The 13,984-nt window shown below is 32.4% G+C and overlaps 1 protein-coding gene across 1 annotated transcript; it reads right to left on the bottom strand.

Annotated features, from left to right (window-relative positions):
* Positions 1 to 940: 940 nt before the first annotated feature.
* On the bottom strand, positions 941 to 5,612 carry LOC134696966 (uncharacterized). Its single transcript, XM_063558934.1, has 4 exons — positions 5,492 to 5,612; positions 3,652 to 3,799; positions 2,551 to 2,646; positions 941 to 1,106 (listed from the first exon to the last, which is right to left on the bottom strand). Exons 1-4 carry the CDS (start codon positions 5,510 to 5,512, stop codon positions 976 to 978), a joined length of 396 nt encoding a protein of 131 aa, XP_063415004.1. The 5' UTR covers positions 5,513 to 5,612; the 3' UTR covers positions 941 to 975.
* Positions 5,613 to 13,984: the final 8,372 nt, after the last annotated feature.

The following is a 13,984-nucleotide window of genomic DNA, read 5'->3' as shown; positions in this document are numbered from 1 at the left end:
CCATAAAATTTGACCTCAAAATTAAACTCGACTTATCGTTTGCCAAGAACAATTTAAACCATTGGGTCGATGCCACTGCTGGTGGACACTTCGTCCTGGGGGTATCAACCATTAAATTTGACATCAAAATTAAATCTTGACTTATCGTTTGCCGAGAGCAATTTACACCACTGGGTCGATGCCACTGCTGGTGGACACTTCGTCCTGGGGGTATCAACCATTAAGTTTGACCTCAAAATTAAATCTCGACTTATCGTTTGCCGAGAACAATTTACACCACTGGGTCGATGCCACTGCTGGTAGACACTTCGTCCTGGGGGTATCAACCATAAAATTTGACCTCAAAATTAAATCTCGACTTATCATTTGCCGAGAACAATTTACACCACTGGGTCGATGCCACTGCTGGTGGACACTTCGTCCTGGGGGTATCAACCATTAAATTTGACCTCAAAATTAAATCTCGACTTATCGTTTGCCGACAACAATTTACACCACTGGGTCGATGCCACTGCTGGTGGACACTTCGTCCTGGGGGTATCAACCATTAAATTTGACCTCAAAATTAAATCTCGACTTATCGTTTGCCGAGAACAATTTACACCACTGGGTCGATGCCACTGCTGATGGACACTTCGTCCTGGGGGTATCAACCATACAATTTGACCTCAAAATTAAATCTCGCCTTATCGTTTGCCGAGAACAATTTACACCACTGGGTCGATGCCACTGCTGGTGGACACTTCATCCTGGGGGTATCAACCATTAAATTTGACCTCAAAATTAAATCTCGACTTATCGTTTGCCAATGACAGATATTACACTGGTGAGGAGAAACTTTTTCTCGCATAGATCAGGAAATACGAAATAGAACAAACGTAAGATTGCTGAAAACCGTTAACATTTTACTCTGCACCATAAACACTGCAAACTATAAATACTAGGTATAATTGTTTTATTTTCTTATAGCATTAATTATGGAGGGTAAAAACATGTTGGTGGGTGACAGTTAGCCCAGTGATGTTGTTGTTGTTTCACCCAAGCGGCATCATAACATCTCATTGGAGGACAGCATACTCCAGACATTGGTCGATAACATGTATAACCTATAGAATCATAAACATAATCATTATATATAATTGTATTTTGGATTTCAATCTTAATGACATACAAATGGTGTTACTGGAGAATTGTATATGGTGTGCAAAGATTAATGTTGATGTTGTGTTTTAAATTTTGTGGTGGAATTAATTGATTTTTTTTCAATTTTTTGTCGAAGTTCATTAATCACGAGCTACATTTAAGCTGTCATGAGTATTTAATTGAACACGTTAAATTATCTGATTTAGCCAGTCCCCATTAAACATAGCGTATGTCTCGGTGCCTGAGAGCTATAATTAAGTCATCTACGAAAACCACTAGCAAGATGTCAAGACATTGTTATCAGTTCGAAAGATTATGAGTTTTCCTATAAATATGAAGGTGTGTGGTTCTCTCCAAAATCTTCGGCTTCCTCCTACCAGTAGACTGATCACCATCACATAGCAATTAGTACTGAATGTTTCGATTGATCAACAACAAATAATCAGTCAATTAAACACATGGTTATCATTTATAGCTTTAAAAATTGTGTTATACCTTTATACTGTATGAAATAAACATTAAAACGAAAAAAATAAACACATTCAGTCTACTTTTTAACACTCGATGCAAAAACTGATGGCATCGACTAAGTGAAAAATGCACTGTTGCCTTACTAGTCGTTAATTACAATTGGTAGTATTTGAGAACTGTTTCAAACTGACGAAACACTTTCTTTTGTACTGATGTCTAAGGTTTTTTATTTATCTGTTTTTATCTGTTTTTAACTTTATCGTTCAAAAATAAGAAAACTGAGGTATTCAGTAGGAATAAATTTAGGACAAACATTGTTTTATTAAAGATAAAACGCTTATAAACCACACGAATAGTAAGAAATAATCATGTTTCTGAATCTATTAGTTTTGTAGAAATTACACTATCGGAAGAAAATATCGCCTTATTCTCAGAAAGCCTATTACTTTCACTTAAGGTTTCCTTTGTCATAAACAATTATATTGAGTGTCATTTGCTTTTACACGTACGTCCACATTCCATGCATTAAAAAAAAAACTTTTATGCTTAAGGAATTTGTGTAAATATTTCGGACTCCATGGTGTTTTTCTATACGATACAATGTAAAATATTTTGCCCCATAACACCCATTTATCTTTTGACACAAGACTTAATAGCTCAAAAAAGGTCATTTAACAAAATTTTAGCAGATTCTTGATTTTTTTCTATTGATATGAGACCCAATAATACCAATGCATGTATAAGGTAAAAGTCCGAGTCATCTATCCCGCAATATTTAGAAATCAATATCTCGAAAAGGACCTCCATGACTTATCAATATTTTCAGCTTATTTTTATCCTTAATTAATGCTCTTCTGGATGAAAGTATCAATTTAAAATTCTTGATTTATTCAATTTCACTTAAGTACATCTTAATTCGTTTTTGTATACACTAACCTGATTCACATCCACAAGAAGAGTCACAAACATCACCCTTCTTTCCAAGTACACTGGAACAAGTTCCACTTGCAGTTGAACCTCCTAGAACCGGAGCTAATAAACAAATGATGTTTACATTCATATCATTAGTTACATAAGGAAATCGCAGACCTTTCATAATTTTAATTCAACTTTGATACTGATTCTACAAAAAATCTCTGATAATTGAAACTTTCAACAAGCCCGAAAAATGTTAGGATTGCAGTAAAACAAAAACGAAAGATATCGTTAAAGACTGATGGTTTATAAGGAAGAATCACAATGTTAACTGAAGAGTCGAAGTGAGAAAATCGAAAAAAAAACTATAAACACGACAAAATACCCAACGATCTTACTAAACTACCTACAACACTATATACTGAGCATCACGAACCAAATTGAAACAAAACGCAGCTAACCAGGAAGGGTTAACAGCTCTCACATGCATATAAGGTTCAGATAGTTAATATATATAACAAGTAAAATTGTAGAATCTTGTTTTTCCATGATTGAAATTTAAAAAGAACCTTTAACCTGGCATTTAAAAAAAGTAGACATGGTTCGAACTAGATAAAATGTTTAGATGATTTCATAGAAATAGCAAAAAGTTTTTTTTAATGTGGTTGTCACCTCCATACGACAGTTCATTTTGTGTTTCTGTGTATATGAATATGTTTTTGAAATTGTATTCGAAATATTTTAAGAAAAACTTCAGTTAACGAGAAAACTATTTTACAAAAACTAAGTCAAAACACATATTGAAAAAAGAGTATTCGTGTGCATGTGAAGAAAAAAAAAGATAAATTTTATGGAACATGTTTTACTTGTTCTTACCTCCTGAAAGTCATCCTAGGTATCTCTTATAAGGTAACCGATGTCTACGCTAGATAAAGTCCTTAAATAAAAGGGTTTCCAAATTTCGTTAGGCTCAATATCAATAATAGTTTGCGTTTACATACATTCAGTATATAAAGCTAGTGCATTAATCATCGAATTTATTTTTTTAAATTGTAAAAGGTACAAATGAGATGTTATAAAACTTCTTTCTTCGAAGGTTACTTTGGTAAGGTAATTACATACCGAAGTGGTCTTGCTGGCCAGTAAGTGTATTATTGTTTGCATCCCTACAGCATGGTGCAGTTGAAGTACAGTCATATGATTTCGTACATGTAATAATGCTTCTTGATCGTAAATGAAAATTGGAACACCACGCAATTCCTAATACACTCTACAAAGAAAGATAAATGACGCATTTAGTTTAAACGACGTAAACAAAAGTACTTTACTTTGATGTTCAAATCTGAATAAATATGATGCATTTAGAAACAAAGATACAATCATTCAGATACATTAAAGGATAAATTATGACGAGAGTCCTCTTTTGGTCCCAGGAGTATCAAAAAGGTACAACTAATCAAGGCATTCAAAATAATGCCACGTGTATTTATCAGTTATCAGATAAATGTAAACCGGTCACTTTAGAGTAAAAAAGTTTCTGTGATGTTGAAATTGACATAATTGATCTACAATAGCATTTTTACTCATAGTTTTTTTTTTGTACAACGGTATAAGCAGAGCCCTTATCTAAAAATGTATTTATTCACATTAACATCTTTTTTTGTAAGAAAAAACCCATTTGGTAGCAAAAGATCTTTTTCGGTGGTTCACATCTATATGTTTAAGACAAGATCTGAAAATGGTACGATTTAAGCAGTTTTAACAGCATTCTGACTTAATTCAAGGAGTTTACAGAATGCATAAATTGAAGTTTGTATTAGAAAACATGAATAATGATGTCGTATAGAACAATGTTTGATAAACCCTTAAAATGTTTTTCTTAGAGATTTATGAAACTTTCTGATTTTCAAATTCGATGGGCCGAAAAGGGTTATTTTCATCACACTTAGTAATTTGTGCATGTTTATTTTGTTTTTTTGTTCTTTTATTGGTTGTTTTTTTTGCAATGCTGAGTTGAGAGACTTCTAAGAATATAACAGATTGTGTATCTACCTATTACCATGCTATTAGAGGCTGGAAGAGCCATATGCTACAATAAACTCATCATAAAAATCAGGATTAAAATGTTGTTTATAAAGGACTTATCAGTAATGTAATCTAATCTAAAAAGTTAAATAAACCAAATGAAGTAGAAGATTGAAGAGTATTGATGACCTTACATTCCGAAAGTCTTTGACAAAGAAAGAAAGAGTAATCTTTTCTTTGGGTAGAAAGTCTTTTGTAATTTGATACATTTTAAGTTTTAAAAACAACGTTATATGGTGCATAGCTAAGATAGCACTGACTTCAGTAAATTATTTTCAGGGTATTAATAGTACGGATCCCGGGGTGTTAACATCATAGTTGTGACCTTATCTACGTTATCAGTTCTCGGTGCTTGGGAACTGACATAAGTAATGAAGTGCCTTTCTTAAAATTTACGTTGATAAATATAAAGTATTAGGAAACTAATAGTATATCTTGGTATAACATTACAAGGTTTTCAAAATAAATTAATTGTATTGTTCACAGCCGAAAGGTTAATACTGATCAACCAATTTTTTTTTATCTAATTCAAAATTGGAAGGTTATAAATAATATACATTAGATATGCAAGTGCATATATAACTTCTTTGAATAATATGAAGTGGAATAACGCAATAATTTTTAATTAAGTTTTTAACAAATGTGCATTGTGAAAACAACTTTCTCGCCAATAAGCTGTCAAATGAGAAAAGAAAAAAAAGATGTGGTATGATTGCCAATGAGACAACTCTGGACAAGAGACCAAAATGACACAGACATTAACAACTATAGGTCAGCGTACGGCCTTTTGCAAAGCCCATACCGCATAGTCATGTTTATGAAAGGTCTTTGTGGTGTGTTTAAGATTCTCTCTGAAATAAAAGTAAAATATACTTACCAGTATAATTAAATACTTCATCTTCTTTTTATCCTTATCTTCAAATGATGTTCACCTTCTATTTCTTATCATAATATACTAAACAAAAGTGGGCGTTTTTGACCGAATTAGTAAAGAAATACGTAACATCCAAACTAATAACTTTTGATATCATCATACATTTCAGTTCAGATTTGTATTGTAATAGCCACTGAACAATTGTTTAGGCTGTTTTTTAAAGTAGAGGATTTATTTTTATCATTTGCATTTTATCATGAAATTACATCAAATTACATCAAGTCTAGTATTCAGCGATGTTTTTTTTAAGTATGCTTTGATATTCAAATATGCTTTTATAGAAAACTGTAGTAATGAAATCGTACAAATGTCACAGCTTGTATTAGTATTTTTCTACAGAAATGGAAATTCAGCACAATCAGTGACTTAGATTTTAAATTGAGGATTATATTTTATATAACTGCAACCTTTCGATGCAAGAAACAATTGTACAGAAGATAGATCTTAACATTCTAAACAATTTTTTCCTGTCAGATTTCTATTTAGTTCACGATTTTTAAGATATTAAGCGATATCTTCATGTTACTTTATCCTTTTTGAACTATTTTCAGTCATAGCTTCCATTTTGTTGGGGAGGGGATCGTCGGACTCTTTTTTAAATATTATCCTCTCTCTGTACAAGTAAATGTGAATTAAACATGTTTTCTATAATGTGACCTCAAAGTGCCATTGATGGCCTGTTCGATATTTGATCTACAACATCTAATCCTTCGCTATTCAATTCAAAGTGATTAAGATTTAGTGAATTCATATATGTATGACGTGTACTATGAACCAGTTTCAACATAAACATATATATAGATATATATATATATCAACTCAGCAAAACAACCATTTTCAATAAATTAGTTACACAATTTTCTGCTACAAATTTGAAAAAAAAAACTCTCGTATATTTCAAACACTCAAGAAATTCAAATAGTTCGTTTCTATGTATATTTGCGTTTGTTTTTGTTGGGCTTCAGTGTCCTGATGTTCATTTGTTTTCCACTTATAGTTGATGTGTTTCCCTCTGTTTAAGTTTGTAACCTGGACTTGTTTTCTTGCAATCGATTGATGTTTTTTGATGATTAAATTTTTCAAATTAATGACCATTTTCTAGTTCGAGGAAAATGTTTTTTCAAATTTTTGACCATATTCCACATAAGAAAATGCCTGTACTAAGTCAGAAGTATGACAGATGTTATCCATTCGTTTAATGATATGACAGGTGGTTTTTTTTTTTACGTTTACTTTTGAACTTTCCGTTAAGAATTTTCCTCGGAGTTTGGTATCTTTTTTTTATTTTACTTTTTGGACGGCGTTATACTACTGTTGACTTGATTAACAGAACAATTTGTATACCACTTCTCCATAGAAGGGATGTATACCTGTGCGTATTTCGGTCCCTCCCATACTATTTTTTGATAGCAATATTTTTACATACTACAGATTAGAGCTTCCTGGTATTTAATGTCAAGCTTCATAGTGTTTAACTGTATAATGCATGTTTAGATTCATCGTACATGAATTTCCTGTTTACCAACTACCTATGTAATCATATATTATCTAGTGTTCCAAATGGCCATGTATAAAAAAATCGTCATTATTATATCGGGAATTAAAAATAAATTATTTCTGAAATTTGGGTTAAACATGTTTTCTTTGAAAACGCCAATCCTCTCTTTTCACGAGGAAGAGGTGTAAAAGTACAACATAAGAATAACTATACAAATTTCTTGAAAGGATTAAACTCATCAGATCGATACAAAGCAGAAACGATCATCTAACGAATACACTTATCACATAGATACCAAGATTAAAATTGTGCACGCCAGAAGCGCGTTTTGTCTACACAACGCTCATCAGTGATGCTCGTATGTGTATACTGTAGAATAAGTTACACCTGTATAATTTCTAGCTGCTTCGAAAAAACAACTAAACTCTAGGTCAACACGGCATTCCTTTATTCTATTTGACGTAGTGATACAACTATTGACAAGAGTGGACAGTCCTATGAAATATTTAACAAAGGATCTTTCAGGTAAGACAACCCTGGAAGTAAAATTTAAATTCTGAACTTTCTTTTTTTAGTAGCAACATTCGAGCAGCACCTGTATGCGCAGTATTTCCCAGTTTATACGATATTCCGGGGCTTGTATTTCCTATCATGATTTCCTTGGTAGAGGGTTGCTGCTCACAAAGGAACCTATACGTTAACCAAGCTATAAAATCAGGTTTTCTACATAAGGAAATTCCTGTCCTGTATCCATTCGTTTGATGTGTTTGAGCTTGAAGTTGAACTCATCTCTTCATAAATTTTACAGACTCTATCAGGAGTTTGGTGAACGTTTTGGAATATCCGTTTTACAGATGATAGCAGATATGGTCCAAATGTTGTAACTACAATCCCTCTTCCACGAATGTGAGCTTTCAAATTATACTTAATATGAGGAAGGCGCTACCTTAAATGCCAGCTTTATACTAAGACAATGTCCTATGTATTGATGGTTGTTTGTTGTTTAAAGTCCAGTGGCAAATATTTGATGCATGTTCAGAACGAATGTCGAAGGCTACATTAACGTATTGTTTATGTCTAAAAGAAAGTTCAGATGGAAAATGTTTAGGGAACAAACATAGAACTTGAAAAGGCATGAGGGGTTATGCTATTTTTCCTGAAAAAATATTCTGATTCCAAAATTGATGAATAAAAAATCTGTTCAAGCATAGGACAAAAAAAATATTTTGAATCCAGATCTTTACCAAAAATGATTTTATCTATCAGGTATGCAAAATAAATTTAACTTTTATATATCTAAAAACATAAAAACTTCCCAAACCGCACATATGTCAGTTTGTACACAGTATTTTTTTAGGTGATAATTATTATTAAAGTCATATTTGCCAATTTGACTGTTATGATAAACCTTAATACTAGTGTTAAATTTTGACTAAATAATTTTAATTGATATCGCTGAAGGGTTTCGGTAATAAAAATCTGTCTCGAATAAAAACCATTTGTATTTCTGATCATCTCAAGTTTGTGAGTTCTACATAAATATCATGTACTATTAAATTCTGAGTCGGTTTTAGGCCATAGTTATTATATTTTTAGTTTTACATTTTTTTTTGACAAAACCAATGGGTAGGAGGACGAAAAAAAACACAAAAATAACTGATGCTGCTGATTTTTTTTTTAATACCAACCGTCAATATCAATTTATTTTTTTTTATATTTCACCAGGAGATTTTCTACTAGTGTAACAACTATTTTTTCTTTTCTTAACAAAGTTTGAATTGAAAATCAATGTGCAACAGCTTACTAAATCATCAAGAGCATAAATTTAGATTCTTTCATGTAGTTATGAACTTTTTTTGCATGAAAAACACTTGGTCGGAGGAGAAAAAAAAATAAAAATCAAATATTTTTACTTTTATTTTTTTTCCTATTTGGCAAAAATTAGGGTAGGAGGGTTCGTAAAACTAAAAATAAAAAAACTACGGCCCAATATGGTTTTATGTCCTTTCTTGCATATATTTGTTTTTGTTTATACATGTACATGATGTAGCTTACTTTTCAAGTTCTTATATGACAGCAAAATAAAATTGAGAATGGAAATGGGAAATACAAGCATGTCAAAAATTTGCTTTCCAGTAATGCTTAATCATGTCATAGTTGTTTTCAAGAAGACACATTTGGTTTTAGACAATAACTTGAGTATAAGATAATGGATCTCCATGAAATTTCACTAGGAGGTTCAATACAGAAAAGGAAGATTAGAATTGATTTTGGGGTTATGGTACATTATTATTGGGGGTATTTTATTTTTTTATTTTGGGATTTTCTTCCAAAAATTACCTTATTTACATTGATTATACTTATCTAGCATATATATAGATACAACAAATACTGATTTGGCAGGAGATGCACTTAAAATAGGGTGTTTTTAATATTTTATCTGTAATTTGTGTATTTTTCCTATGATATGTACTTCTTGATAATGTCTCTGTGAGTATCAAGATAAAGAAAATATATTTGGTAAGTATATATTCACAATTGACATGCGCCAGTGCGTGGCAAAAAGGATCTTCTTTCCCTTTAATTCCAAATATTGCACAAGATTTTTTTCTCTCACAAAAACACATGAGTGGTAAATAAAACACTTGTCATTGTTTGACACTTTCAGCAATAGAAATTTAGTTTAGCCTGTTTAAATGTTTCACTGATTGTATGAAAATTATAACAGAAAATGTACAAAACTCTTGATAAAATTGCATTATCTGCAGATTTATTGATAACTTTCCTCAAGATATATTCACAAGGACATAGAACTAACATATTGTATTGAAATTGAAAGGGGGGTTCCAGGGGTCAGAACCCCCCTTTTTTTGGCCAATCAATGCATTTGAATGGGCCCCCCTCCCCCCTTTGTCCTGTGTTGGGAACCCCCCTTTTTAAAAATTTCTGGATCCGCCCCTGTATTGTCCATGCTATTCTGATCTGAGTTTTTATTCATACATACATGTATACTGGCATGGCTGGTGCTGTTTCAAGTTGTCTTCTTTTTCGGTTTCTTCAGAAGTATTTGTTTAACCTGTTCGGTCACTATGAAGTGTTACAATTCTTATTTAGACGCAACACATAAATAGTGACCAAAAAGGTACTGCTTTCACATGAGAGAAGCTACAAAAAAAATTAAATGTACACATTTTCAATATTTTTGTAGGACTTATTATCATATGAAATTAAGGAGTTAGAGACTTCTGCTGAATAGAAATATTTGGGTCTACCTGCTACCTGTTTTCGAATTAGTCCATATTGAAGTTTAAAGGATCCAAAATTAAAATATGTTTGATTTCAACTGACAAAAAAAAAATGTGTTATTTAGGGACAACATCAAAAGTTTAATGTAGGATAAAAAACTTAATTCAGATAGTTTTATTTACTGACCTCCCATCCGCCCTCTTAACTTAATTTGGTAAAAATTGATTGACCCATATGGATATATGTAAAATCAATGCAGGTTAAACAAAACTTGCAGCAAGTTTAACCCCCACCCCCAAACTATTTGAATTCAGTTTTTTATCCTTCATTGATCTTTTGATGTCGACTCCTTTATATGCTCAATATACATCTGCGGTCGTATCAGGCTGTGCATGGCAAAGCATTTTATTGCCTTTAAGTTTGTACTTTTTTGTTTGTTTTGGTCATGAAAATAAATTTGCAGTTCTGTTGTGAAGTTGCTAACATGAAAGTACACAAATTGCATCTATATTGTGAGTTTTTATCACCAACTTTTTCTATGAACCAGACAAAAGTTTATTTTGTGCTTATTTTTTAGAATATCCTTGTTTACAATATAGTTACACTGTCACCAATTTAATTTTGAGTTCATCCAGATTCATAGAAAAATGGGTTTCAACTGAACTCCAAACATTCCATGATTCTGTAATGAGGTCAGTACCCAAATTTCATACATCATTACATTTTATTTCAAATCCTTAAAACTGGAATTAAACAAATATTTTGTTTTATTAATTTATTTCTTCAAATATTTCAATAAATTTGACATTATACCATGCTTAAACTTTATGTTTTGAAGAAAAGGATGCTGGTAACAAATTTAATTTACTCATTTTAAGAAGATGATAATTAGATAACTTCACATGGTGAAAGAAAACTTGTAAGATTTCCAGGTTTTTTTTGTTGAATAGGTGCAATTTTAGTTACTGAGACAGAGTACAGTTTTGGTACTGTAATGTTATATAACCATAAGTGTGTATTGCTAAATAGGTTCAAATGTGAACCTGATAGTGATATAGTGATAAAGTACTTGGTAGAGTGAAAATGTTTTTTGATCAGGTTTAAACTGATGCATAAAATATACAGGTGACTGTTGCAGCTTGAATGTTCAAGGATGTAGCCCACACATATGATAATCTCCAAAGTAATGTATGCCCTGTACATGTATATACCTATTAAAGTCATGTGTAACGATATCGCCTCGGCGTAATTATAGGTTTTGGGTTGGGACTAGCTCAAGCAATAAAAACACGTCTTACGTTGACGACATTTAATAAAAGAGAGAGCGTAAAACAAAAAGGCGTTTCCGGACATCACTTGTACAATTCCGTAAAACATATAAAACTGAATTACACATATATAAAACATATATATCTAAATATATAACATCCCCCGGCAGAAATATGGATGTGGGTGAATACCATCTATATATAGACCATAGTTATTTGAATAAACAGGCGGGCGTCCATGGTGTTTTCTTACTTTAAGAAGGTCCAAGCCAAAATCTGGTGAATGAACACGAAGCAAAATATTTGTTTCCCTTATAAATTTATTGACCTCGGCAATTTGACATTCTAACAGTCTATCCTGCACACGAAACTGCTCTGGTTCAGGATGTTGTTGGAACAAATTCCACAAATAAATTGAGTAATACGGAAGCTCGAGAAAAACAACTTTAATTGTCGGATAATCGGAAAGGAACTTATAAATTTGTTTGTATGTTTCACATATGTAATTTACTCTCTCGTTATTACTCGATCGTAATTTAATAAATTTTCCAGTTTTTTCTGTCAGGTCACAAGTGCCTAGCCAAATGTAAATTGTAAAATGTTGTGAAGAGAGTTCCTGAATTTTAGATTCTAAGTTGTCTTTTAGCCAAGTAAACTGAGTTTCAGTGTCCGCACCACTTTTCCACCACCAAAATATTTTATTATCAGGATGCGATGACCAGTCAATAGTGTTGGCTAAATATTTGGCCTTACTATCAGACAATATTACAGGTATTGTGCGCAAAAGAGGCGCTTGGTGAAGTCTCTGCTCTAAATTACGCACTTGTTTACTCACACGGGCAAGACTCATTTATAATGGCGAATTGATGTGAAAAATAAATGTCTTTGGATATGTTGAAAAAAAAACTGTGTTATAAATGAATATATATTTGTATAATGCTATAGTCACTGGTCAAAATGCTCTCATAATTTATCCATATTGACGAATCAACCACGTGTGTCGTCATCGTGTATGGGGTCTACATGTACTATCAACGGGAGTCACATTTTCAAAAATAATTAAAATGTCTTTTAAAAACAGCAAATATTCTCATTAAATTGTCTCCTAATAATCTTTTTAGGGTCACTCCACCATGTAACGATATCGCCTCGGCGTAATTATAGGTTTTGGGTTGGGACTAGCTCAAGCAATAAAAACACGTCTTACGTTGACGACATTTAATAAAAGAGAGAGCGTAAAACAAAAAGGCGTTTCCGGACATCACTTGTACAATTCCGTAAAACATATAAAACTGAATTACACATATATAAAACATATATATCTAAATATATAACACATGGTATTATCATGGGTTATATTATGAAATTAACTCCCATCTTCCCATAAATCCAATTTTGGACAATATGAGAGCATACAATATATAGTTTGTACTTAAATGTACTACTCAGACTCAAGTCTCCTTTTATGATTGAACTTAGAAAGAGAAAACAAAACAGTTTCCATCTCCTGGGACTGTATCTATTAAAGGGATCTATGTGACATAATCAGTGAAAAGATTTGTTGAGTTTGCCAAAGGAAGTTATGAAAATAAATTTGTAGCTGTGAAGTTGATAACATGAGAGTACCCAAATTGCACATTTATTGTTAGTTTTTTAACCAACTTAAAAAAAAACCAGACAGATTGTGAATTATGGGGGAGGGGGGGGGGGGGGGGGGGGGGGGGGGGGTGGTAATCATTAGTTTTGAATTAGTCTGTGGGTTTCATGACTTACCGTGATCAACAGTATAACCAACGTCATTATCACTGTTCTTTGGTATGGGGAATTATGTGGCAGGTGAACATAAGTAGTCATGGTCAACCAGAACCGGTGCACTGGAGTCTACCCCGCATGCCGCATGGCCATTATAAAAAAAAAATCCGAAATGTATTACTTGCAGAATTTTTTACTGTGTTCCCATGACTGGACGGAACTTTTACACTAAATATGTTATCGTTTACTATGATTTTGTGACTTTTAAATGCAGTACCTGTTATTATTTAGGTGATTTGTTTTGACCTCACTGATAATGGAATGCTGTAGCAGACGAAACATGGCGTCAGATGTTGTTGTCCTAACTTCGGTAATTTCCGTGGTACGATAAAATTTAAATAAACTACAAAAGTTACCAAAATTTCTGAATTCTTGTTTTTGCAAACAAATAAAAATTCATGACGTAATTAACATTGAAATTATTCCGATCTGTCCCGTTTTTTCAAGATCGCGCTGAAACGAGAATTTTGGCAGCCATTAAAAAAAAATAATCGTACGAGATTTAACGAGAGTGACGAAACTTTTCAGATGGGTCGTCTAGCAAGAGTTATCGTTCTTTGTCCCAAAACGATGCTTCTACCATAAGTGCCAGCATAGCTGGCATATTACCGG

The sequence above is a fragment of the Mytilus trossulus genome, chromosome 14 (genome assembly GCF_036588685.1).
Source record: "Mytilus trossulus isolate FHL-02 chromosome 14, PNRI_Mtr1.1.1.hap1, whole genome shotgun sequence".
Lineage (NCBI taxonomy): Eukaryota > Metazoa > Mollusca > Bivalvia > Mytilida > Mytilidae > Mytilus > Mytilus trossulus.
The sequence above is the reverse complement of the archived record's forward strand: the minus strand, read 5'-3'. Positions and strand labels throughout refer to the sequence as shown.

Coding starts and splice junctions, on each gene's coding strand:
- LOC134696966 (XM_063558934.1), bottom strand. CDS start 5,512: ATGAAGTATTTAATTATACTG. Junction 2,647..3,651: donor TGGCCAGCAAGACCACTTCG/GTATGTAATTAC, acceptor TTTGTTTATTAG/CTCCGGTTCTAGGAGGTTCA. Junction 1,107..2,550: donor TTCTTGTGGATGTGAATCAG/GTTAGTGTATAC, acceptor ATGATTCTATAG/GTTATACATGTTATCGACCA.